Genomic DNA, 26538 nt, shown 5'->3' with positions numbered 1-26538 from the left:
ATCCTTCTACCTAACTCATTACTCCTGAGAAAATAAAAAAGAGCCCTACTAACTTCTAAGACCCTCCACCATCCCCTAAATTCCTTCCACCCCCCCAACCAACCTCAATGACCCTAAACTTCAATCTTTCCCTCTCTTCAACATACTTGCAACAATATAACAACACATGATCCACTGTTTCATCGACCATGCACTCCAGACACAAACCATTCACATGCTTGCCAATCAAATGTAATGAAGAGTTCAATGTACAATGTCCTAAGCGGAATTGAGAGAATTGGTGTAGTAGTGGCATATTACATCATTTATGCAGCAGCATACAAGACATTTTTGGACTCACCTTGGCGGCAGTCCTTCGTGGGCAAATTTTGTCATCAAAGTCTGCCATTCTCTGGATTTATGGTGCTTTCAAGACAACTGGGAACTTAAACGTATTTTCCCAGTCCTAGCTCATTTTTCCCAAGTTGCCAGTTGTCTTGAACTCACTAAAGTCAGATTTTGCAGTTCTGTGTTAACAGTTGTTTGGAGTACGGCACAAATCATGCTTGGTTGACAGCATGGCCAATGTTGAATGTTTATCATTTTAAACTAGGAAAAGAGACCCTTAATCTTAGACTTGGGACCACACAACCACTCCACTGAATAACAGGCTAATGATTGCTTTGCAATGCTTGCACTTAGCCACTGATTCCTTCCAAACCACTCATTGTTGAATTTGCGATTTCCAACTTGTTGTGTAATGTTTATGTCCAATGGCCGATAAGCACCGATACATTTTATCTATAATTTCTCTTCATTATTTCTCTTCATATGACAAGGATTAAAAAGGATTTTTCAGTAGATTGTCGACTTGATTCATGATGATGACTGCTAGCTAAGATTTAGAAAGTATGATGTTGACATGATCAGTCCAATCCAAGCTACTGTAGATATAAAGTGACTTGGCATCATTTTATCTTTGGCCAATGACCTTGAGCCTTCTTGGATGGGCACTTCTAATGTAACTCTATGGCAGCACCCAAGGGGCTAGAATTATAGAGCTCTACCCTTAGACTTGGCGTTGACGTAGTGTCCCCATGAGTGACAGAACACTGAGCTAATCACGGTGCAACGCTCCGTATTTTCTGCTGGCTTGTACCACCACCACAGAAAGCACTGAGCTAGGCTGAAACACCTGCATTTTGGGGCTGCCTTACTCAAGAAAACAAAAAAGAGACCATGTTTGTATTTGGCTTTATTAACTCTATGATATATATATTTTTTACATTGTTTGCAAACTGATATGTGACACGTATTAATGCCAAAATAACATGCAAAACAGGCTAAATATGTGGGGCTCAAAACTGCCCTGAATGACGGGTCGCCACTGGTAATTGTCAACCAGTTTCCCTACATTACTGACTTCTGACCAATCTTTCCTTTTCTCTACCAAGGTTAGATCAACAACAGGATCTGGGAGTAACCATGGAGGAACATCCTCTATCACCACAGAAGGGCCAACCTCCATCTCCCTCAAACCACTCTCATCAGCAAACTTTCCAACTTTCCAACCAAAACCACTGCCTTGTCTACTAGTATATTCCCAACAGTCATCTAGAACAGCAGCGGTGGGATGCTCAACCTCACATCCTTTCAACCTAACCCAATAAGCTAATTACAATTTTTTAAGCCATATATCCAAAGGCATCTCACCTGCTTCCACTAGTAAGGCAATATGTTGATTTAAATGCACCAATACATATCTTTAAAGCTATATATTGGATTCTGTCCAGCTTCTGAAACTAAGTCTTTGCCGCTGTTCCATAAACTATACACCCGTAATCAATTGTTGTCCTGATCAGAGCTCTATAAATATCCATCAACGATTGTCTATCAGCACCCCATTCATAACCGGAGACCGAGCGCATAAGATTCACCACGTTCTTACACTTTGTTACAACATTTATGACACAATCTTTCCATGTATATCACTCATTGACCCAAATATAATAATATACCCAAATATTTGTACTTAGAAACCCTCCCCATAGACTGTCCATACAGAAACAACTGTATATTAGCAACTTTCATCTCCAAGAAGAATATACAGCAAGACTTCGCCACAGACAATTTAAAACCCCAGTCAATCGACCATCTTTCAACATCCACTGTAGCTTGTTGAATAGATTTGATCACACAAGAGACATTCCTTCCCCTCTTCCAAAAAGCTCCATCATCAGCATATAGGGAAGCCCCAATACCCCTGCCTATATTTGAAAATACATCGTTTATCATAATGTTGAACAAAATAGGACTGATAGCACTGCCTTGAGGAATACAATTGTCAACTCCATAGTCATCAGATAAAATGGATCCAATTTTAACTCAAAAAGAGCGATTTAATGAGAAGGCCAAAACCCAGTTATATAATCTCCCACCAATACCAAGTCTTTCCATCTTAATCAGTAGGCCTTCTCTCCACATAGTGTCATAAGCCTTTTCAATGGCAAAAAAAGAGACAGTAGCCATCCCTTTTTTCATGACAAGAGTTTTTTCAACTTCATTGCTCATCTTTACTAATGCGTCCAAAGTAGATCTACCTTTACGGAATCCACTTTGACATTGACTCAATAAACCTCTATGCTCCAGGAAATATGACAATCTATTGACTATCATCTTTTCCATCAGTTTACACAAGTTAGAGGTCAGTGCTATTGGTCTATAACTATCCACACATGAAGGGTTCTTACCAGGCTTTACATAAGGTAATATTACTGCACGTTTCCAACCAGAAGGTATAACCCCTCACTCCAAATCTTATTAAATAATCCCAGGAGAACAAGCATGACCTCATCAGGTAAATGCTTAAACATTACAGCACAACTGATCACAAAATGGGGCTGTATCTCCAAAGCCTATTAAGGCTGAACGCATCTCATTTTTGGTAAAAACAGCATCCAAAGAAGAGGCAACAGTAGCACCATATCTATCTAGAGCCCAATTCTCCTGATATTTCATCAAACATCGCTTCAGATAGTTGACGACAACGGTTGTAATGTAACGGCAGCCTTCCTCCTCTTCGTTTGAAGAGGAGGTGTAACAGGGATCGGACCAAGACGCAGCGTAGCTCGTGTTCAACATGTTTAATTACAAACGAAACTGTGAACACTTACAACATTTACAAAATGTGGCAAACCGAAACAGCCCTATCTGGTGCAGCGAAAACACAGAGACAGGAAACAACCACCCACAATCCCCAACACAAAACAAGCCACCTATATATGATTCCCAATCAGAGACAACACAAAACATCTGCCTCTGATTGAGAACCATATTAGGCCAAACATAGAAACGGACAAACAAGACACACAACATAGAATGCCCACCCAGCTCACATCCTGATCAACACTAAAACAAGCAAAACACAAGAACTATGGTCAGAACGTGACATGTAAAATTGTGTAACTTAATATTACTACCTGCACTGTAGATTTCCACGATCACACATTCATATTCAGATGGGGCAGTTATATTACGATATACAAGACCTTCTCTTATGAACGTAGCAAGATGTGGTCTAAGTCATGTTTATTGAACACATATCACATCAGGTTGGATCTCTAAATCTATTACATATTTCTTAAAACTCCTGACCGTTAGCAATACGGTCTTTTCTCTCCAAAACTCTTGAACGTGCCGTCCTTGGCCAGCTCTCCTGCTATCTCTCTCAGAATGACCTTCTTGATCCAAATCAGTCAGGTTTCAAGACTAGTCATTCAACTGAGACTGCTCTTCTCTGTGTCACGGAGGCGCTCCGCACTGCTAAAGCTAACTCTCTCTCCTCTGCTCTCATCCTTCTAGACCTATCGGCTGCCTTTGATACTGTGAACCATCAGATCCTCCTCTCCACCCTCTCCGAGTTGGGCATCTCCGGCGCGGCCCACGCTTGGATTGCGTCCTACCTGACAGGTCGCTCCTACCAGGTGGCGTGGCGAGAATCTGTCTCCTCACCACGTGCTCTCACCACTGGTGTCCCCCAGGGCTCTGTTCTAGGCCCTCTCCTATTCTCGCTATACACCAAGTCACTTGGCTCTGTCATAACCTCACATGGTCTCTCCTATCATTGCTATGCAGACGACACACAATTAATCTTCTCCTTTCCCCCTTCTGATAACCAGGTGGCGAATCGCATCTCTGCATGTCTGGCAGACATATCAGTGTGGATGACGGATCACCACCTCAAGCTGAACCTCGGCAAGACGGAGCTGCTCTTCCCCCCGGGGAAGGACTGCCCGTTCCATGATCTCGCCATCACGGTTGACAACTCCATTGTGTCCTCCTCCCAGAGCGCTAAGAACCTTGGCGTGATCCTGGACAACACCCTGTCGTTCTCAACTAACATCAAGGCGGTGGCCCGTTCCTGTAGGTTCATGCTCTACAACATTCGCAGAGTACGACCCTGCCTCACACAGGAAGCGGCGCAGGTCCTAATCCAGGCACTTGTCATCTCCCGTCTGGATTACTGCAACTCGCTGTTGGCTGGGCTCCCTGCCTGTGCCATTAAACCCCTACAACTCATCCAGAACGCCGCAGCCCGTCTGGTGTTCAACCTTCCCAAGTTCTCTCACGTCACCCCGCTCCTCCGCTCTCTCCACTGGCTTCCAGTTGAAGCTCGCATCCGCTACAAGACCATGGTGCTTGCCTACGGAGCTGTGAGGGGAACGGCACCTCCGTACCTTCAGGCTCTGATCAGGCCCTACACCCAAACAAGGGCACTGCGTTCATCCACCTCTGGCCTGCTCGCCTCCCTACCTCTGAAGAAGTACAGTTCCCGCTCAGCCCAGTCAAAACTGTTCGCTGCTCTGGCACCCCAATGGTGGAACAAACTCCCTCACGACGCCAGGTCAGCGGAGTCAATCACCACCTTCCGGAGACACCTGAAACCCCACCTCTTTAAGGAATACCTAGGATAGGATAAAGTAATCCTTCTAACCCCCCCCCCCCCCCCCCCCCCCCCCCCCTTAAAAGATTTAGATGCACTATTGTAAAGTGGCTGTTCCACTGGATATCATAAGGTGAATGCACCAATTTGTAAGTCGCTCTGGATAAGAGCGTCTGCTAAATGACTTAAATGTTAAATGCAATAAGGCTTCTGGCATTCCACTGAAGGATAACAAAAAACAGAACTCTTATTAACATCATACTGAGACATTCCATCATTAGAAGTCAACATATCAACAATCATGGCGACAGTAACATCTGTTACTCCTAAAAACCCTTGCTGCTTCCACAGTGATCTTCAACTTGGCAGGTCTGATAACCTTTCCAATGAAGGCTATTGAAGTCAATCTGATGAACTATTATGGTGCCCTTTGAAACAACACATTTGTGAGAGCAAGATTTCTGAACATTCTTGTATCCGTGTCTGGACCAATTTAAGCAACATTTCCTACAGTAGGTCCACTTATTCCAGGACTGACCCTATTGTCTCCATCATTCTGCCTAATAGTTCAACCAATCTGCCTTGCAGCCTCTGCATAAGAGACATTATGAGTGATTTTATATCTTTGGGCCTCTCTAGCTTCTTTCTGCACCTGGCATCCACCAAATGCTAAACTGTGTTCCCCCCCACAATTACAACATTTAACCTTAACATTGTTCCCACATTCACCATAATCATGTTCCCCTCCACACTTTGCATATCTTTTCTTTCCTTTGCACAGAGCCGCTACATGTCCCATCCTTTGGCATTTAAAGCACCTTAGTGGAGGCGGGACAAACTCTCTAACAGTGAAAGCCAGGAAGCCTTTCTGTACTTTCTTAGGTACAACCTTCTCAAACATTAATAATACTGACAAGCTTTCACTTCTCAAATCAAATCAAATTGTATTTGTCACATGCACTGAATACAACAGCTGTAGACCTTACAGTGAAATGCTTACTTAAAAGCCCTTAACCAACAATGCTTAAGAAGTTTTAAGAAACAATCAGTGTTAAGTAAAAAAATAGATAAGTAAGTAAAAAATAGAAAATAAAAGTAACAAATAATTAAACAACAGCAGTAAAATAACAATAGCGAGGCTATATACAGGGGGTACCGGTACAGAGTCATTGTCCGGGAGCACCGGTTAGTCAGGTAATTGAGGTAATATGTACATGTAGGTAGAGTTAAAGTGACTATGCATAGATAATAAATAGAGAGTAGCAGCGTAAAAGAGGGGTCTGGGTATCCCTTTGATTAGCTGTTCAGGAGTCTTATGGCTTGGGTGTAGAAGCTGTTTAGAAGCCTCTTGGACCTAGACTTGGCGCTCCGGTACCACTTGCCATGCGGTAGCAGAGAGAACAGTCTATGACTAGGGTGGCTGGAGTCTTTGACAATTTTTAGGGGCTTCCTCTGACACCGCCTGGTATAGAGGTCCTGGATGGCAGGGAGCTTGGCCCCAGTGACGTACTGGGCCATACGCACTACCCTCTGTAGTGCCTTGAGGTCGGAGGCTGCGCAGTTGCCATACCAGGCAGTGATACAACCAGTCAGGATGCTCTCGATGGTGCAGCTGTAGAACCTTTTGAGGATCTGAGGAACCATGACTAATATTTTCAGTCTCCTGAGGGGGAATAGGTTTTGTCGTGCCCTCTTCACGACTGTCTTATTGTGTTTAGACCATGATAGGTTGTTGGTGATGTGGACACCAAGGAACTTGCAGCTCTCAACCTGCTCCACTACAGCCCCGTCGATGAGAATGGGGGCGTGCTCGGTCCTCCTTTTCCTGTAGTCCACAATCATCTCCTTTGTCTCGATCACGTTGAGGGAGAGGTTGTTGTCCTGGCACCACACGGCCAGGTCTCTGACCTCCTCCTTATAGGCTGTCTCATCGTTGTCGGTGATCAGGCCTACCACTGTTCTGTCATCGGCAAACTTAATGATGGTGTTGGAGTCGTGCCTGGCCGTGCTATCATGAATGAACAGGGAGTACAGGAGAGGACTGAGCACGCACCCCCGATGGGTCCCTGTGTTGAGGATCAGCGTGGCGGTTGTGTTGTTACCTACCCTTACCACCTGGGGGCGGCCCGTCAGGAAGTCCAGGATCCAGTTGCAGAGGGAGGTGTTTAGTCCTAGGGTCATTAGCTTAGTGATTAGCTTTGGGGGCACTATGGTGTTGAACACTGAGCTGTAGTCAATGAATAGCATTCTCACATAAGTGTTCCTTTTGTCCAGGTGGGAAAGGGCAGTGCTGAGTGCAATAGATATTGCATCATCTGTGGATCTGTTGGGGCGGTATGCAAATTGGAGTGGGTCTCTGCCGCTCTTTCTTTCTGAACAGCCTTTTGGCTTCAACCACTATGCCCCCCTCTACATTTTATTTAATCTATGGACATAGATAGTAGAACCCCAGAAATGACCCCCCTCAACTTAGCCGATGCTCCAGTGACATGACTTGTGATTTTCTTCCCATTGAGAGTTTTCATGTTCAGAATCTTCCCTTGCTGAACATGGTCAGAACAAAATATTACATACATATATATTATATACAGTCTACCATTACCAATGAACTGGGCTAATGTGACTTCCCCTATCTCTTTCTTAACAGCATTGGTTAATCAAATAGGGTGTAGATGAGAACCGTGGTCCCATCAAACACGATTACAACTTTCCACTCCGACACATCATTACTTCTGTTCTTCACTACCTTCACCCTCTTCACGTCCTCAACACTAGAAGTGCCACTGCTGTCAGCAGCGCTTATAGCAGGGACATTATTTTTCCTTTTCACCACAGACCATCCAGGTCCATGACTTTCGTCATCCCCACCCATACCATCAGAACTATCATCCATGACGACCACAGTCCAGCACTGCTGTTGCTAAAACCGCCTACCATAATATAGAACAATGGATTATGGATTACAACTTTCCACTCCGACACATCATTACTTTTCTTCTGCCTCCCTCTGGTATACTACACTGGCATAATCCAGTTTTGGTCCAGGTTCTGAAATGTTTATTACTTAAATGTATTTGAGGCAGGGCTGACATTACAAGGAAAATGAAAAACATTCTTGAATTTCTTAAACATTTCAGAACTGCGCCTCTAGGTTTCCACTAGTTACCACAGCCACAAAGTCAAAATTTGATATATCGTAAATATTGATCTAAACACAAATTAGATTTTTGGTCTTAATTTAAGGTTAGGGTTAGGTATAAGGTTAGGTTAAAATCACATTTTAAGAAGATAAATTGTAGAAATAGGCGGGGTTTATGACTTCTGGCTGTGACCCCTCTAATTCGATTAGCATTACTTGGGGCCAACCAAGTGGCGCAGTGGTCTAAGGCACTGCATCGCAGTGCCACTAGAGATTCTGCTTTCGTGTCCAGGCTCTGTCGCAACCAGCCAGGTTGTCCGGTTTAGGGGAGGGGTTGTCCGGTTTAGGGGAGGGGTTGTCCGGTTTAGGGGAGGGGTTGTCCGGTTTAGGGGAGGGGTTGGCCGGCAGGGATGTTCTTGGCCCATCACGCACTGCCGGGAGAAGTGCCCGCTGACCCGGTCGCCAGGTATACGGTGTTTCCTCCGACACATTGGTGCGGCTGGCTTCCGGATTAAGTGCGGTTCGGTTGGGTTCCGGAGGACGCACGGCTCTCGACCTTCGCCTCTCCGGAGTCGGTATAGGAGTTGCAGCGATAAAACAAGACTGTAACTGCCAATTAGATACCACGAAAAAGGAGTAAAATAAATATGTATACTATAATAGCATTAACGTTAAATGACGTTCGAAACGTTAAATGACGAGACAGAGACATTCATGCGAGTAACCAGCCTTGTTCTGTACATCATGACACTCCCGGGTGTCCCAAGCACCCCGGTATAAATACATGAGTTGCAGTAATGAACATTTACCAACAGATGGCATCACTGTGCCATCTTACACCCATAACACTTGTCGAATACATTGCACGTTTTCACTCTACTATAGGCCTAATGGTAAACAAATGATCTGCGAAAATAGTCTTACTTGAATAGTGGGCGAGTGAGGGTAGCGTATGTTGGAGCCATCATTCTCGTTGACGGTTTCCCACAGGTATGAAGCGCACACTATAGAACACGAGGCCAAAATCAGGCTTATTGAGGTATTTTTCAGCAATATGTAACATATAGAAACCAATATTGTCCTATATCCTATTGTCTCACACAACAAACACTTGGTATGCCCAAGAAAGATTCACAATATAAATGTTTAAGTGCCCCACAATAGAACTTTGCAAATGAGGGAGGTGCCAGAGGTACTCAGTATTTTAAGGGACTGCAATTTACTGACTTATTATCTCGTATATCAAAACATATAAGATCTCCTAAGCCTGTGTTAACATCAGACCTTAGACACTATTCTTTCCCCGTAGGAATGGCTGAACAAACAGTTTTTTAGGACAACTAAACTGGCGAGTTATATAGAGGATACAATATTGGGAATGTTTGGATGGTAAGGCTGAAGCTCCCGACTGCAGACTACTGTCGAGGAGTGAAATCGGGGAAGGTGCATATGCTACAGGCGAAAGTCGGACACTGATGTGTTTTTCCAACAGCAAGGCTCAGTGCTGCCATTGTTGATACACATTTTTCTTAGTAATGTCATAATCAACATGTCTCCAACCCCCATGTCACACACTCCCAAACTAAATATACAGTGCCCCCGTAATTATTGGGACAGTGAAGCATTTCTTCTTTTGGCTCTATACTTCAAAAGTTTTGGTTTGAAATCAAACAATGAGTATGGGGTTAAAGAGAAGACCATCGGCTTTAATGTGGGGGTATTTCCATCCATATTGGGTGCACCGTTTAGAAATAACACCACTTTTTGTACATAGTCCCCCCATTTTAGGGGAGCAAAAGTATTGTGACAAATTCACAAATATGTTTCAGTAAAGTAGTAAAACGTGAAGTATTTGTTCCCATATTCATAGCACACAATGACTACATCAAGCTTGTGACTCCACAAATATGTTGCATTCATTTGCTGTTTGTTTTGGCTGTGTTTCAGATGATTTTGTGCCCAGTAGAAATTGTCATTTTGGAGTATATAAGAAAATAATGTTTCTTAACACTTCTACATGAATGTGTAATGAATACTCAGGGAGAAAAAGGTGTAGATTCACATGCAGAGGGCAGCAGGTGTTTATTACGCCTTCGATGAAGGCAGGCAATGGCCATACACAGGCAGGCGAATCAAAACTAGGACTGAAGGCTGTAACTGGTTCTCACTAACGAGCTAGGAAAAGGCTTAGTCGAGTCAAAACGAACAGTACCTCACAAAGGCACAAACAGAATGAATTGAACTAAATAAGGAGCTGATGAGACCAGGTGAGTAACTAACACAGGTGAAATCAATGAACAAAAATGAAAGACAGGGCTAAATTCAAGAACACAAAGAAACAGGGCTACGTTCAAGAACACAACGAAACAGAACACAAAGTTGATTAAGAAAATAAATACAGAACCTTACAGAATGTGGATGCCACCATGACTACGGATAGTCCTGAATTAATTGTGAATAATGAGTGAGAAAGTTACAGATGCACAAATATCACCCCCCAAATGCTAATCCCCTGTTATTGTAATGATGAGGTTAGCATGTCTTGGGGGTATGATTTTTGTGTCTGTAACCTTCTCACTCATCATTATTCATGATTCATTCAGGATTATCCGTAATCATGGTAGCATCCACTTTAATGTAGAAGTGTTTCTTATTTACAATATAGTGACTCCAAAATGACATTATTTACCATTAACTTCACAAAATAATCTGAAACACAACCAAAACAAAGAGCACAAGCTTGATGAGGTCATTACGTGCTACGTATATGAGACCAAATACTTAACTTTTTACTACTTTACTAGACATACATTTGTCCCAATACATTTGAACCTCTAAAATGGGTTAAGAACATTATTTGGGTATGATATATTGTTATTTGGGGATGACCCGTGAGGGATAAATTGATAAAAGTACAATCGACGTGTTGTACGTAGTTACTGACCCTATGCGTCACTCTGAGGAAGTTTGATTAAGTGCACCGAGGCATTAATCAAATCCCCTAAAGATCCATCCATCCTGTGCGCGCGGGCAGGGATCTCCGCGGACGACTCACTGCTCGCCCTGGGGTGTAATTCATCACGCTAATTCTGTTGCAAAACGTTTTATCTGTTGGTTTTGCAACGGAAACATTATACCATTTACTTTAGGAACCAAACGGAAGCAAACAGAGGCAAACGGAACCGGGAGGGATTTACCTGCATTTGACCCAATAGAAACTATCGTTTCCGTTTGAAGTAAACGGTTTCTGTTGCCAAATGCTTGGCAACGGAATCTGAGTAATGAATACATTCCTGTTTTGCAACATGGAAGCGGCATGTTGAAGACGTTCATATTTTTGCAAGTACAAATGTATTGTTTCGTTGATAAAGTATGTTAGTTTCACTAGAGAAACATGTTTTGAGATGTCTGAAAGGTCAAAAACATTTAAAGAGTGCAGGTACTAGCTTTTTGATGAGCGGAAGAAAATAAGAATATAGCTATGGTTGTGAAGCCATGTGCTTCTTTGTTTACAAAAACAGCGGCTGTTGGAGAGATTGTGTGAACGGTTCTGTGAAGAAAATGGAATTTGGGCTTGTAAGAAGTGAGCCGCACAACCGGCGACAAAGTCTGCGTTTTTAAGTCAAGTTACAGGTTAGTAACGAATTGTTTTTGGTTTGGCATGCGCGCCTATTTTAGATTGTTTTTGTTGCCTCGATGTTGCTTTGATCATCAAACTAAATTGTTTGCATGCTCAAGTCTTTAGGCAATTTTCGCCATGGAGCTTGTCCACAACTTGGTTGTATCAGGCGTGTAAACCTAAACGCGCCACTATCCATCTTGCTAACGTTAGCTAGCTAGCTACACAACAAAGGGATTTCTGAAGTAGGAGGGTAACGTTAAATAGCTACCCCTGAAGAAAGTGGCACAAATGTTAGCTGAATTTGTAAGGACGAAAATCTCAATGAGCCCAACGTTTGTTTAGGTCTGAAAGTGCATCACCAGATTTATTTTATCTAGCAAAGATTACCTAAACTATATTGTTTGATCTGTCATGTGTAATTTGTTTACTTTCACAATCAGTGTGTTGGCAAATAATTGACTGCTTACTGAAACCTATTTATTCGAAACCAGCTAGCTTTTCTGAAATATATATACTGGCGCTCTAATAAGGTTGCATAGCGCATACATGTACTGTCAGGTAGGTATATGCGGGGAGGGGATGGTCACGTGTGTGAAACGCTTGTTTACAATCAACCTCTAACCAACCCCCCCCACCCCAATTAGTTCAAGCCAGGGTCATGGTTACATTTTTTTTTTTACAATGAATGCTATATTATTAAGGTTCTTTGAGATTGTGATCTCATTAAATGCTATTCAGACCTAACCATGCCCAATGTTGTGGATACAATTTTATTTCTCCAGTACCTGCACCTGGCCTGGAGCAGTCTATTTCAAACTGTGGGATGTACAGTGCCTTCAGAAAGTATTCACACCCCTTGATTTTTTCCCACATTTTGTTGTTACATGGTGAGATAAAAATTGATTTAATTGTAATTTTTCATCAACGATCTACACAAAATACTCCAATGTCAAAATGTAAGAAAAATTTGAACATTTGTCAAAAAAAATATGAAAAATAAAACACAAATATATCTTGACTAGATAGGTTTTCAACCCCCTGAGTTAATACATGTTACCATCGACAGCAATTACAGCTGTGAGTCTTTCTGGGTGAGTCTCTAAAAGCTTTGCACACCTGGATTGTGCAACATTTGCCTGTTTATTCTTTGAAAAATTCTTCAAGCTCTGTCACATTGGTTGTTGGTCATTGCTAGACAACCATGTTCAGGTCTTGCCATAGATTTTCAAGCAGATTTAAGTCAAAATTGTAACTCAGCCACTCAGGAACATTCCAGTGACTTCTTGGTAAGGAACTCCAGTGTAGATTTGGCCTTATGTTTTATGTTATTGTCCTGCTGAAAGGTGAATTCACTCCCCAGTGTTTGGTAGAAAACAGACTGAACCAGGTTTTCCTCTAGGAGTTTACCTGTGCTTAGCTCTATACCATTTATTTTTTATCCTGAAAAATTCTCCAGTCTTTAATGATTACAAACATACCCATAATATGATGCAGCCACCAGTATGCTTGAAAATATGGAGAGTGGTACTCAGTAATGTGTTGTATTGGATTTTCCCCAAACAGAACACTTTGTATTCAGGACAAAAAGTAAATTGCTTTGCCACATTCTGCCTTGTTGCAAACAGGATTCATGTTTTGGAATATTTCTATTCTGTACAGGCCTTCTTCTTTTCACTCTGTCAATTAAGTTAGTATTGTGGAATAACTATAATGTTGTTGATCCATCCTCAGTTTTCTCCTATCACAGCCCTTAAACTCTAACTGTTTTAAAGGGGAACTGACAGCATTTTAGCAACATGAAATCTTATTGAAATCTGTTCATATACACCCCAGGAAGAATATGACACCTTAAAACAAAACAAAAAACATTCTGACAAATCAGGTTTCCCATAGAACAGCATTGGAAAACAAAATTACCCCAAAAAATTCCCCTGGATGGATTGTGCTTGGGGTTTCGCCTGCCAAATCAGTTCTGTTATACTCACATACATTATTCTAACAGTTTTAGAAACTTCAGGGTGGTTTCTATCCAAATCTATATGCATATCCTAGCTTCTGGGCCTGAGTAACAGGCAGTTTACTTTGGGCACGCTTTTCATCCGGACGTGAAAATACTGCCCCCTATTCCTAAGAAGTAAGCACATTTCTACTCCTGAATGTATGTAGGCTTGCCATAACAAAGGGGTTGAATAGTTATTCACTCAAGACATTTCAAAAAACATAATTCCACTTTGACATTATTTGGTATTGTGTGTAGGCCAGTGACAAGAAAATCTAAATTTAATCCATATTAAATTCAGGCTGTAACACAACAATACGTGGAAAAAGTCAAGGGGTGTGAGTGAATACTTTCTGAAGACACTGTATCTGCCAACTCGATTCCTGGTTTCAGATCCCGAGGATTGGTTCAAATTGACCATCCATAAATGTTGTGGACTGTGGGAACTTGGAAGAGTCTATACATAAAACATTTCCTTTCATCTTTTTAACACTTCACCCCCTAATTACATTAAATGAAATGTATAGAGACCCCTGATGCTTCACAAGGTTTACTTTGTCTACTATGTAATAAAGTGCTTACAGTGCAGGTAATGGTTATTCCCTATACCTACCGCAATGTGAGCACTTCTGTCACAAAGCAGACGTCCTATCTGCTAAACTCTGACGTGCTCATCCAACAAGAAGTCTACTTCATTCTATTTGCCCAATTACATATTTTCTGGAATTGATGGCATCCATTGAACTAGTTCATTATGCCCCTTGGTGTCCAAAGTGCTGTTTGTGCAAGTAGATAAACTCATCAGACCTACTGCAAAACCAGCACTTCCTGACTCATAAGGTGCACCACTCAGCAAGTTCCACCAGAGGGTAAGAATTCCTTGGTCACAGTTGCCGCAAATAACATTGCCAGGGATCTCTAGTGTGGGTTTTAAAGGTAGACTCAGCGATATGATGTAGATGCAGAACGTAAACAGCATAGTGGGTACATTTCCGCAACAACTAAGATCGTTGAAGCGCGAGGCTCAACTTCTCCACTGTTTTGGTCCCATGGCAACCGCCCTCTAACAGCGTGAAGCAAACCTGTGCGTATGTGCTGATATCTGTGTGTGACTGTGTGAGAGCAAGTTTTGCATCTCGCACATCTCAATCTCTGCAGGGTTGCACGTGGCAACGTCATTTAACTGAGTCTACCTTTAAGCTATAAGCAAAGCCGAGTCCAGCTGCTGTGCAAATGTGATGTGAATTCACAAATGTTTAGATCCCATGAAAACATCCAACTATGTTGCTGCTAGTTCTGGTCAGCTTTGCTAGGTGAACAGTCAGCCTGTGTGCATCTGAGTTGCTGCGCAAACCCATGCAAAACTGGCTATGACTGGAACTGATCGCCCTCTTGACTCACTACCCTTTGTCAACACAAATGAACCTATTATCTTGCACCTTTGCTGTCTCTGTGACCCATATAGAACCTGGGACCTCTAGCTGCTCAGATAGGCTATGTGTGACTCAAGTCTGACAACTGACTCTCTCCCTGAACATCCCAGCAGTCATTTCTGTTTTGTCTAATTTGTTGGAATTTAGTGCAACTAGTTGCGGATCATGTGCTATGCTTCTATGTGGTTTTACATTCTAAATGGGGCAACTAAGACTAGCTTGTGTTGAGAGGCGGAGTCTTGAGCAATTGCCAGCAATCTTAAGGGGCATTGCACTTGTCTCGGTCTGACAGCACTGGCCAAGAGCGACCACTGGAGCGGAACTACAGCTGTTGTTTACGAAGCATGTGACAAACATGGGAAGGGACAGCACAAACAGGCCCGTTAACTCATACAGATAGGAGTTTAGTGGAAGATCGTAAGATCACATGACAAACACTACACAAGGTATTTGAAATGTGAAGTGTATGTTTGGATGAACAAGTAAGAAATAAACCCTATCCATCTTGCATTGAGACTCTGTCTAGTCGTAGTTTACCACCCCAGGTGTTGTCGAAGTATGAAGTGAACTCTACTGTAACTTGAAGGTATTTTGTAATAATACAGCTTTGAATGTCGACTCGTAAATCAAAGTAGCACTTATTATTACGTTGACAACTAACCAAAGTTTTGGCAATACCAATCTATTCCCTTGGTCTTGAGGAGGATAGCAGTCTCCTAGCTACAACATCCCAACTTGTAAGGCCAGTGACGAATAACATATTTTGAACTTCATTCCATATTGGTGTTTATATCAATCAATCAAATGTATTTTATAAAGCCCTTTTTACATCAGCAGTCACAAAGTGCTTTACAGATACCCAGCCTAAAACCCCAAATACTATTGACCACAGTGTTTTATCCCTAATGTGAAGCATTGTAGAGGTATCAAAGACAAACAACTGTGAAAGACTACCTTTTAACAGTATTATCACAAAAGTATATATTAGTCATCTCCACTGTCTGCCATATAATGGTAGTATGTTGTCTTAATGTACGCCCCAAACATTTCCTCGGAATGTTTGTTTTTGAAGGGGGTGGGGGATATACTGGTTAGGACAGGTTGGCCAGGAAAGTGGTTTATAATCCTCTGCTGTATCATTACAGGATATTATATATGATTATTATGGTGAGAATGTTTCTTGTCAGGGTCTCCCCACTGTTTCAGTGCATATCTCAGATTCCTACCCCACCCCCCTCACACCTGTTTTAAGCACCTCTCTGAGACGCCTCCGCCTCCTTAAAGTGCGTCTCTTGCCCGTTCAGGGGGCCTCTGCCACGACTACAACCCAGATTAAGTCCCTTACTGACATATTGCCACCCCTCAGTCCCACTTTTCCATTCATGTCAAAAAAAACATTTAAATAATTATTTCTATAGGTTTACAAATAGGCCTAATACTCATTTGATGTGTTTTAGATTGTAGTGACTGTGTTATCAAAGTAAAGAACTAAACAAGGATGCCCCTTGCCACAGCGCCTGTCTGGTTTATGAAGGGTAGTGATTCACTGTGCTTTCTCAATTCCCCGTGGAGAACATGATGACAAGGTACCTGTATTTTCCTTAAAGATCACAGCGGTACAATGTTTTTCTGTGATATTTGTCTCCCTCAGGGTGATCGTAAAGTAGCGCAATGTAATTTCTGAAAGCAATTTGACAGAAGCTTGCTGTGTGTGTGTATCCTTCTATGCTCATTTCTCTAATGTAGACTCCTTTCTACCAATGCCCCAGGGCAGTGATTGAGGACATTGCCATGTGTAGGGTGCCGTCTTTTGGATGGGAGGTTAAACGGATGTCCTGACTCTCTGTGGTCACTAAAGAGCCCATGGCACTTATCGTAAGAGTAAGGGTGTTAACTCCGGGGGTTCTGGCTAAATTCCCCAAAGTAAGGGTAAAAAAGAAACGTGACCTAGAGCCATAGAATTTGAATGTCTGACAGTGCAAACTATTACTGATGGCATATACAGTGGGGCAAAAAAGTATTTAGTCAGCCACCAATTGTGCAAGTTCTCCCACTTAAAAAGATGAGAGAGGCCTGTAATTTTCATCATAGGTACACTTCAACTATGACAGACAAAATGAGAAAAGAAAATCCAGAAAATCACATTGTAGGATTTTTAATGAATTTATTTGCAAATTATGGTGGAAAATAAGTATTTGTTCACCTACAAACAAGCAAGATTTTTGGCTCGCACAGACCTGTAACTTCTTCTTTAAGAGGCTCCTCTGTCCTCCACTCATTACCTGTATTAATGGCACCTGTTTGAACTTGCTATCAGTATAAAAGACACCTGTCCACAACCTCAAACAGTCACACTCCAAACTCCACTATGGCCAAGACCAAAGAGCTGTCAAAGGATACCAGAAACAAAATTGTAGACCTGCACCGGGCTGGGAAGACTGAATCTGCAATAGGTAAGCAGCTTGGTTTGAAGAAATCAACTGTGGGAGCAATTATTAGGAAATGGAAGACATACAAGACCACTGATAATCTCCCTCGATCTGGGGCTCCACGCAAGATCTCACCCCGTGGGGTCAAAATGATCACAAGAACGGTGAGCAAAAATCCCAGAACCACACGGGGGGACCTAGTGAATGACCTGCAGAGAGCTGGGACGAAAGTAACAAAGCCTACCATCAGTAACACACTACGCCGCCAGGGACTCAAATCCTGCAGTGCCAGACGTGTCCCCCTGCTTAAGCCAGTACATGTCCAGGCCCATCTGAAGTTTGCTAGAGAGCATTTGGATGATCCAGAAGAAGATTGGGAGAATGTCATATGGTCAGATGAAACCAAAATATAACTTTTTGGTAAAAACTCAACTCGTCGTGTTTGGAGGACAAAGAATGCTGAGTTGCATCCAAAGAACACCATACCTACTGTGAAGCATGGGGGTGGAAACATCATGCTTTGGGGCTGTTTTTCTGCAAAGGGACCAGGATGACTGATCCGTGTAAAGGAAAGAATGAATGGGGCCATGTATCGTGAGATTTTGAGTGAAAACCTCCTTCCATCAGCAAGGGCATTGAAGATGAAACGTGGCTGGGTCTTTCAGCATGACAGTGATCCCAAACACACCGCCCGGGCAACAAAGGAGTGGCTTCGTAAGAAGCATTTCAAGGTCCTGGAGTGGCCTAGCCAGTCTCCAGATCTCAACCCCATAGAAAATCTTTGGAGGGAGTTGAAAGTCCGTGTTGCCCAGCAACAGCCCCAAAACATCACTGCTCTAGAGGAGATCTGCATGGAGGAATGGGCCAAAATACCAGCAACAGTGTGTGAAAACCTTGTGAAGACTTACAGAAAACGTTTGACCTCTGTCATTGCCAACAAAGGGTATATAACAAAGTATTGAGATAAACTTTTGTTATTGACCAAATACTTATTTTCCACCATAATTTGCAAATAAATTCATTAAAAATCCTACAATGTGATTTTGTGGATTCTTTTTTCTCATTTTGTCTGTCATAGTTGAAGTGTACCTATGATGAAACTTACAGGCCTCTCATCTTTTTAAGTGGGAGAACTTGCACAATTGGTGGCTGACTAAATACTTTTTTGCCCCACTGTATGGGTGCTATGTGGTTATGTTCGGTGTACTTTTAGCCTGTCTTAAATATTTACTTGACCATCAAAGAAACGTAGGTGTTGTCATTTCTAGTAACCTGTGACAACAGGTCAAGAGCGGTTTTGATATCATTTTTTAGCAGTATTTACTGAAACAGAAGTCAACCGTTAATTGACTTCTGTTACTGGCAAAGTTAATTTGCCAGTAACAGAAGTTCAAACAGAAAACTCCATCTGTTTTGTGAGAAGGGGTTACTTTTGCCGTTCAACCAGGTTTCGTCAGGAAAATAGCTGTTTTGTATTACCCCCTTCGAGTCCAACACACGTCTGAACAGAGCTTAAAGGCCCAGTGCAGTCAAAAACACGATTTTTCTGTGTGTTATATATATTTTCATACTATGCGGTTGCAATAATATGTGAAATTGTGAATATAATGATAAATCCCTTTTAGTGTAAGAGCTGTTTGAAAAGACTGCCTGAAATGTCATGGTGGAATGGAGTTTTGGCCTTCCATGGTGACATCACCATGCGGCAAATTAGTTAATAGACCAATAAGAAAGATGGTTCCAACCCTCTCTGCTAATAACAGCTAATTTTCAGTTTCCCCCTCCCCACTCAGAACACTCCCTGACAGTCCTAGCAAAATTCTTGCTTGAGAAATTGCTTGCTAAGAAGCTGTTTTTGTTTGTTTTAAATTAAAATGGTCAAAAAGAATCACAGTAAGATACTTAATTCTTACCCAGAATTGATTTGATATTGAGATAAAAAATTGCTGCATTTGACCTTTTTGAAAAACTTGGGAAAGTATTCTGTATTGGGAAATGTATGAACTAATTTGGCCTACATGCATGCGTCAGGTAATGAGGTTCATGCCATACCATACTGGTAGTGATATGACATAAAGAGATGGCCTACAATATATTTGTGAGTTGAGATCTTCTGAGTATTTCTAACAGGACCATACGCTGCTGGAGTGGGGCCATAACATCAAGGAACCCTGCCTCCCCATGCACCTTTTCAGCCCTCAGCGGGAGCCTGAATGTCACCATTTTACAGCGAGTTGGATTTCATTTTAAGTTTGACTTTATTCCCTTGTGTACGCACTTATAATAGCGCTTAATGAGCGCTTTAACCATTTCCACATATCAAGAAGAAAAGGATGGTAGAGGTGCAAGGGGTGGAGTTACTTGGGGTCAATAGCCAATGGAAAGCACCCAAATTATGAGTGGTGTTGAGTACAGTATTTATGAACTGTAAAGTTGTCTTGCTGACACTGGACAGTGAAGAGATACAAGTACAGGTAAGTAATAATATGATTTGCAGATGATGTACTTAATATAATATATACTTTGATTATTAGGGTGGTCAAGAGGCCTGGCTAGGTTAATTCAATTAATATATTTATCATTATTGGGAAAGGTTGATTGCGTACCTATAACAGCCTTTTCTGGAGTGAAGTGGGAAAATCTTTTATATTCCAGTTTAGGGTCCTGTGTAATGTAATTAATCTGTTATAAGAACAACGATGATTGAAGTGATTCATTGGGTAAATTAAAATCTTGTGAAGTCATCTAGATTAGCTATTATTTTATGCAGGTAGTACAGGCTAATGTTGACATAGTTTCAAATATGAGAGAAACTGGAGCGTTGTGAATTGTCAGTTTATCTCTGATCATCCTGGCACATGTAGCTGGTCTGCATGCCAGTATAACTCTACTGGGTGAGCATGTTAGTGTGTTCTATGATCAAAACAGAATTCAAGCTGTATTTTACGCCAGTCATGCTTCTTCCTGTGTGTTCTCCAGGGCGCAAGGATGATTGTTCAGGTTCTCCTGACGGGGACACTATGCTGCCTACTGCCAGGTCTGTTTCCACATTAAACCAACATTTATGCCTAGATGGCAACTAAATATAGCCTATAGAATGGGATCTTATCTTTCTATTGCAAAAGTAAGATTATTTCAGTAGATGCAAGTGATAATGCAAAGAGATTTTATGAAATAGAAAATGTTATATTGTTTTCATAAACTTCTGAGTGCAGATATTTCTGCAGCAAAAGCCTCCTCTCCACCTCTGACCCTGTTTGTATTCTCTACCCCTGATCCCTCTCTGCAGGTTTGCTGGATGCTACACCTCTGAAGGCTAGAGGTAATGAGTCGTTCCACCAATTGTGTGCATTTTGAGAAGTGTAACTTGGTCAAAAAACTTTTGATTTGAACGTTCTGTCATAAAGAGCACATGTTCAACTTACTAAAAAAACAAATTTTCCCATCTCAAAAGGTTAAAAGACTTGTAAGTGCCTTTTAAGTGTTAAATAAAGTAACCATTGACTGCAAGCTTCACAAAAAAAATGTAATTGTTAAAACATTTCTAGCCTGTCTATCTATGGGTAACAGGGTTGATGTGTTACGCTCGACACCCTCAGTTTTCCACCACAAAACACCAGAAAATGGCCAAAACAGCTCACCTGCATTTACACTATGATTTGACTATTAGATGTTCAATGTTTCTTTTGAAAAAATAAAAAACTGTTTCACCATATTAAAACAAGAGTTCAGTTTACGTAACAGGGTTGACCTTAAAATGAGGGAAAAATGTAAATGATCACTAATCACATGAAATAAATAATCATCTTTTTCAGAAATAACTTTGTCAAAGCAAAAAAATAACTAGGGCTTTACAATGATGGTGAAACTTTTGGGATTAAATGGGTTAAAATCTTCCTAGAAGTAATACAGGGTTGATGGAGGGACATGTCAAAATGCTAAATGCTTTTTCGTATTCAAAATCAGATTTATTGAATTCTCCATGTGGTCTATATTAAAGGGCACTTCATTTAATATAACAGGCTTTTAAAATTCTCTATATTTTTCTACTTGAAATATCAAAGGGATGCAAAAGGCACTCATTTTGTGGAATGACCCTAATATTAGAAAATAAAACATCAGCACGTGCTTGTTTTACTGCGTAGCCTACTCTTTGATTTATGTTTGACGTGTGTGTGTGTGTGTGAGTGTGTGTGTGTGTGTGTGTGTGTGTGTGTGTGTGTGTGTGTGTGTGTGTGTGTGTGTGTGTGTGTGAGAGAGAGAGAGAGATTGTTCACGCGCGTGAGAAAGAAAGAGGTTTTCTAATTATTTTGCTTAAATGTTTTGTCTCCAACCCCCCTCTCTCCCACCATGATTCCTGTCATTAAATGCAGCTGTAGGGGAGGTCAGCATCGACTCTGCCCAGGCTCATGGCTTCCTGTCTCAGTCACGCTCCAAACGGAACGTCGACCCGGACCCCAAGTGGCACCGCGGCACACCTGATTTCCAGTCCTACTACAAATTCTACAACAGCATAGGCCATATTGAAGGAGTGAGTAAAGGGATCACATCATGAGAGATATTTATTTAATTTTATTGCAGCATTATAATGAATCTTAAACAAGATTTCATTCAGGTTCTTGTCATCTGCCCATCCCTCAACCAATCTGATCACTTACCTCTCATTCTCAAATCCTGTGTGGATCTCTCTCCATTTCTCCCAGCTGTATGAGATTGACAAGATCAGGATACTGTATCAGCAGATGCGTCACCTAGAGCAGGTCTATGGCCCAGACGCATCCAGCTACCAGAATGCCCTGGGTGTGATAACCCCTCCACCTACCACCGCAGCTCCTACCACTACCACAGTGCCTCCTACCACTCAGCCCCCTCCTACTACACCAGCACCACTTTCTCTAACTGAGGCTGATGTCCTGTATCTGTGTAACCCCAAAGACCCCCTCTGTAAAGCTCACATCGTTTACCTGCCTGCAGGGGCCATCCCGGTCCTCTGTGACCCACGCTACAACCCTACCTGCAAACCCCAAACCGGCAAGGTGGTCATAGCCGCTGCCGGACCTGCGGAGCTAGCTCCTGCAGCACCTGTAGAGCCAGCTGTTGAATCACCTCCCCCACCTCCACCCCCTCCTAAGAAGTCTCTCCAACCTCCTTCTCCCGTTGTCATTAAAGGGATGGAGTATGACTGCGACCCTTACTGGGACCCTGACTGCCTGATCGATCACCCACCTCGCTCTGTCCAGGTGACTGAGCCACCACCACCCCCTACTCTCCCACCTGTTGTGGTGGCCCCTGTTGAGGAGGAGGAGGAAGAGGAGGAGGAGGAGGAGGAAGAAGAAGAAGAAATGGCCACCAAGGAGACAGTAGCGTCTTCTGACCCTTATGATTGGGGACGTGACCTCTTTGACCCTTACCGCTATTCTGACCCAGCACCTGACCCCCAGTAGACAGTTTTTTGTTTTGTTTATCTAAGTACAAACATAACACATTAGTACTGCAATACAACAGAAGGTAATTTACCAAATACTGTGAGCAACCAGTAGGACTGTGAGCAAAACCATAACAAACACAATTGTACACGAACACAATTTCCCCCCCATGTATGACATTTCTCAGTTCCATCAGAGAATATTGTTTTGAGTTGTAGAGACAACGGATTTATAATATATTGTATTCAACGTGTGTGTGTCTGTTATCAATTAATATTTTTTTTTAAATAAGTGTCACGTCCCATTTGAAATTGTTTGTGGTACAAGGTCGACCTCCAGCGGTGAGAACTGAAACTGTAAATTAAACGTTCTATCTGGACAGTCTGTTTTATAGATTTAAAATGTGTAGGACTAATACAACTTTTTTTGTGTGCATTTTGTATGATTTGGATGCTGTTACTACAAACTAATGCTAGCTAGAGTAATTAGCAGGACGACATACAGTATTTGTGTGCCAGTGAGTATGTAATAAGGGACACTGAAGCAACACAATAATGAGTACATTATCATGTAGCTGACTATGACTTGTGTTTTGGAAAACATTTCTCGAGAGTTTCTGTAAGGTAGCGTGGCCGAGCGGTCTAAGGCGCTGGATTTAGGCTCCAGTCTCTCAGGAGGCGTGGGTTCGAATCCCACCGCTGCCATTTGAGTTTTGAGGCCAGGTCACCAGTGATTCAAGTCAGTATTCGACCGCTATACATGTCCGAGGACATTTGGGTTAGCCGGGTATTATTTTGAAGTCGTTTTTTTTTTTGCTAGGGTAAGCTGCTGTCTCCGGTTGTATGTTCGAATCCAGCAATAGGATTCAATAGAAAATACTATCCCAAGCCTTACCTTAACCATTCGGAGTTAATGTCTAAACTTAACCCTAACCTTAAAAATTCGGAGTTAGTGCCTAAATTTAACCCTAAACACTTCGAAATTTGACGTTTGAGAAACATAGATGAACATCTAATTCTGTGATAGCTTGTTCAGTAACATGTAAACATGGTGGTATATATGGAAACATAAGAATATAGCTAGAGTATACTTCAAAACACTTAAAAATTAATAATTTAGCGACATTTGCATTTCTGTTCAAATTAAGTGATAGCTGAGCGGTTGTATGTAAAAGGCACCGCTGAGATTCGAACTCAGGATCTCCTGTTTACTAGACAGGCGCTTTAACCAACTAAGCCACGGCACCACTGGTAATACATGGAGCGAAATGTTTTTTGTACGCTATCCATATATTTAAATAACTGCAAATTGTAGCCTAATTCAGACTATATTTATTAATATAATGTTATTTAATGGTCACGAAAAAAAGTAGCCGTCTGCATTTCAAATGTATCGCTATGACCCAGTCCTGTAACTGCCGTAGTCAAATATAGAAAATGTACCTGATTTATAAAGGATTTGAGAGGCCTACATTGAATTCCATTGCATGTCGATAGAGGTAATCACCGCACTGTTTGCAAAATCTCCAAGAATTTAATTTCCCTAAATACTCGTTTAGAAATCGAGCTATACGTAACATTAACAATGCAATGTGAAACGAAAATGTATCTACAATTACAAATCTCCCATCGAGGACAAAATCTCTTCCACCGACGAGGATGGGATTCGAACCCACGCGTGCAGAGCACAATGGATTAGCAGTCCATCGCCTTAACCACTCGGCCACCTCGTCATCACGTAAAATGATTGCATAATGTTTATCAATATCTCATAAACGACAATATATTTTGCCTCTTAACAAATTTGAGATCTCAATACTATTTCCCATAACTTAATTCTCCAAACCTGCTGCGTAAATTATAACCTGCTACAAAAAAGTCATTAGCCGTTTCGAAGTGGCGTGTTTTTAGGGAATCTTATCTGTGTGCATGGACGGAAGTCATCAAGTTTTTATTTATTTCACCTTTGTTTTCAAATCAGTTCGCTAGAATTGGATAGATGTACTGCGTTTGTATTTCTTTATTACAATCTATTGACAAAATTTACAACCGTTTTAGACCTTATTACTTTTTTTAAACAAAACTTCTTACGTCGCCAGTTAATCAGAATAGGATCCCCGGAGTGTTGCGTTTCTCCGAGGACCAGGTGAGAATAATCATATCTCATCTAACTCCATTCATCATTTTCTGATACTTCATTTCTGAAGTAACAGGTAAGGATATACCTCACTGACGATAAAGCATGAACATGGCAGCGATGGTCAAGTATGCGTGGCAAGTCATTTTACATCACGGTTACAAGATTACATTTTTAGACTATACTGATATATTTCTAATTTTAAGTCCATGTCAGCACCATGAAAAAGTTGATATTTTGTATGCCTATCGTTATATTTACGCACATGTCATGAAACATCAAGATCCTCTGCTTATTTGATGAGAATGCTTTGCGGCGAATATTAGCATAATCTCAGCACCACCAGCCTTCCTATTGGTGCTTACTCCAGTTCGTTTATTTGTTTTTTTAAATGTAACATTTGTTCTATCATCTAAACTACAACAACTTATTTCTACAAGCAAACCTCATGCGGTGAACTTCGTCCTAATTACTGTGCTATTTCGCTGAATAAATACAAAAGATAACAAACGAAATAAACTAGCTCTCGCGAGACTGCTACTCCAGTACTGATCCCGTTTACTGGTGATGGCAAAGGTGCTCTGATGCTCCACGCAGCAGAAATGTACAAACACAACATCAAACTCGCAAGACTGTGCCCCCATGGAAATTTATTTTGCACTTGCTTATCGTGACAGTGACAGAAAGAAACACACTTCGTAAACAGATTCAACAGTAGGACTCAGAAAACAGTTTTAGCTGCAGGGTACAGCTGACCCAGTGTATTTCGATATGAATTTACTGATTAATTAAAGTTACAGATAATGTTTTCCATCATGTTTTAATTCCTATCTGGTCCTAGCCTATATCACTCCCTGTCACCATACCACATTAGTTATTACATTACACTACACATACTTGGGGAGTAGCGCCACTACATGTAATTCAACTAATAATTCAGCTACATTTTGCAGTGGCTTGATGGTAGATTAACTAAATTCTAATATTTGTAGTGTTTTCAGTAGTTAATTACAGTGAACAAAAATACACACGCAACACAACAATTTCAAAGATTTTACAGAGTTACAGTTCATATAAGGAAATCAGTCAATTGAAATAAATAAATTAGGCCCTAATCTATGGCTTTCACATGACTGGGAATACAGATATGCGTATGTTGGTCACAGATACCTTTAAAAAATAAAAAAGGTAGGGGCGTGGATCAGAAAACCAGTTAGTATCTGGTGTGACCACCATTTGCCTTATGCAGCGCGACACATCTCCTTCGCATAGATGTTCAATGGCTGTGCAAAGTTGCTGGATATTGGCGGGAACTGGAACACGCTGTCATGCACGTCGATCCAGAGCATCCCAAACATGCTCAATTGGTGACATGTCTGGTGAATATGCAGGCCATGGAAGAACTGGGACATTTTCAGCTTCCAGGAATTGTG

General features: G+C 41.6%; 1 protein-coding gene and 4 non-coding genes across 5 annotated transcripts; 2 read left to right on the top strand and 3 right to left on the bottom strand.

The window, feature by feature from the left end:
* The first annotated feature begins 11367 nt into the window (after positions 1–11367).
* Positions 11368–23348, top strand: LOC120021652 (leucine-rich repeat extensin-like protein 3). The gene is made up of 5 exons (XM_038965467.1): positions 11368–11693; positions 20523–20580; positions 20833–20865; positions 21917–22074; positions 22247–23348. Exons 2-5 carry the CDS (start codon positions 20532–20534, stop codon positions 22985–22987), a joined length of 981 nt encoding a protein of 326 aa, XP_038821395.1. The 5' UTR covers positions 11368–11693; positions 20523–20531; the 3' UTR covers positions 22988–23348.
* Positions 23349–23591: 243 nt separating this feature from the next.
* trnal-uag lies at positions 23592–23673 on the top strand. The gene has a single exon. It is a non-coding gene; the product is annotated as a tRNA-Leu (tRNA).
* A 468-nt stretch (positions 23674–24141) lies between these two features.
* On the bottom strand, positions 24142–24215 carry trnat-agu. The gene has a single exon. It is a non-coding gene; the product is annotated as a tRNA-Thr (tRNA).
* Positions 24216–24619: 404 nt separating this feature from the next.
* On the bottom strand, positions 24620–24701 carry trnas-gcu. The gene has a single exon. It is a non-coding gene; the product is annotated as a tRNA-Ser (tRNA).
* Positions 24702–25070: 369 nt separating this feature from the next.
* Positions 25071–25204, bottom strand: LOC120021922. The gene has a single exon (XR_005472558.1). It is a non-coding gene; the product is annotated as a U8 small nucleolar RNA (small nucleolar RNA).
* Between the last annotated feature and the right edge of the window lie 1334 nt (positions 25205–26538).

This window comes from Salvelinus namaycush, chromosome 26 (assembly GCF_016432855.1).
Source record: "Salvelinus namaycush isolate Seneca chromosome 26, SaNama_1.0, whole genome shotgun sequence".
In the NCBI taxonomy this organism is placed as follows: Eukaryota; Metazoa; Chordata; class Actinopteri; order Salmoniformes; family Salmonidae; genus Salvelinus; species Salvelinus namaycush.
This window is presented reverse-complemented; position numbering and strand designations above follow the sequence as displayed.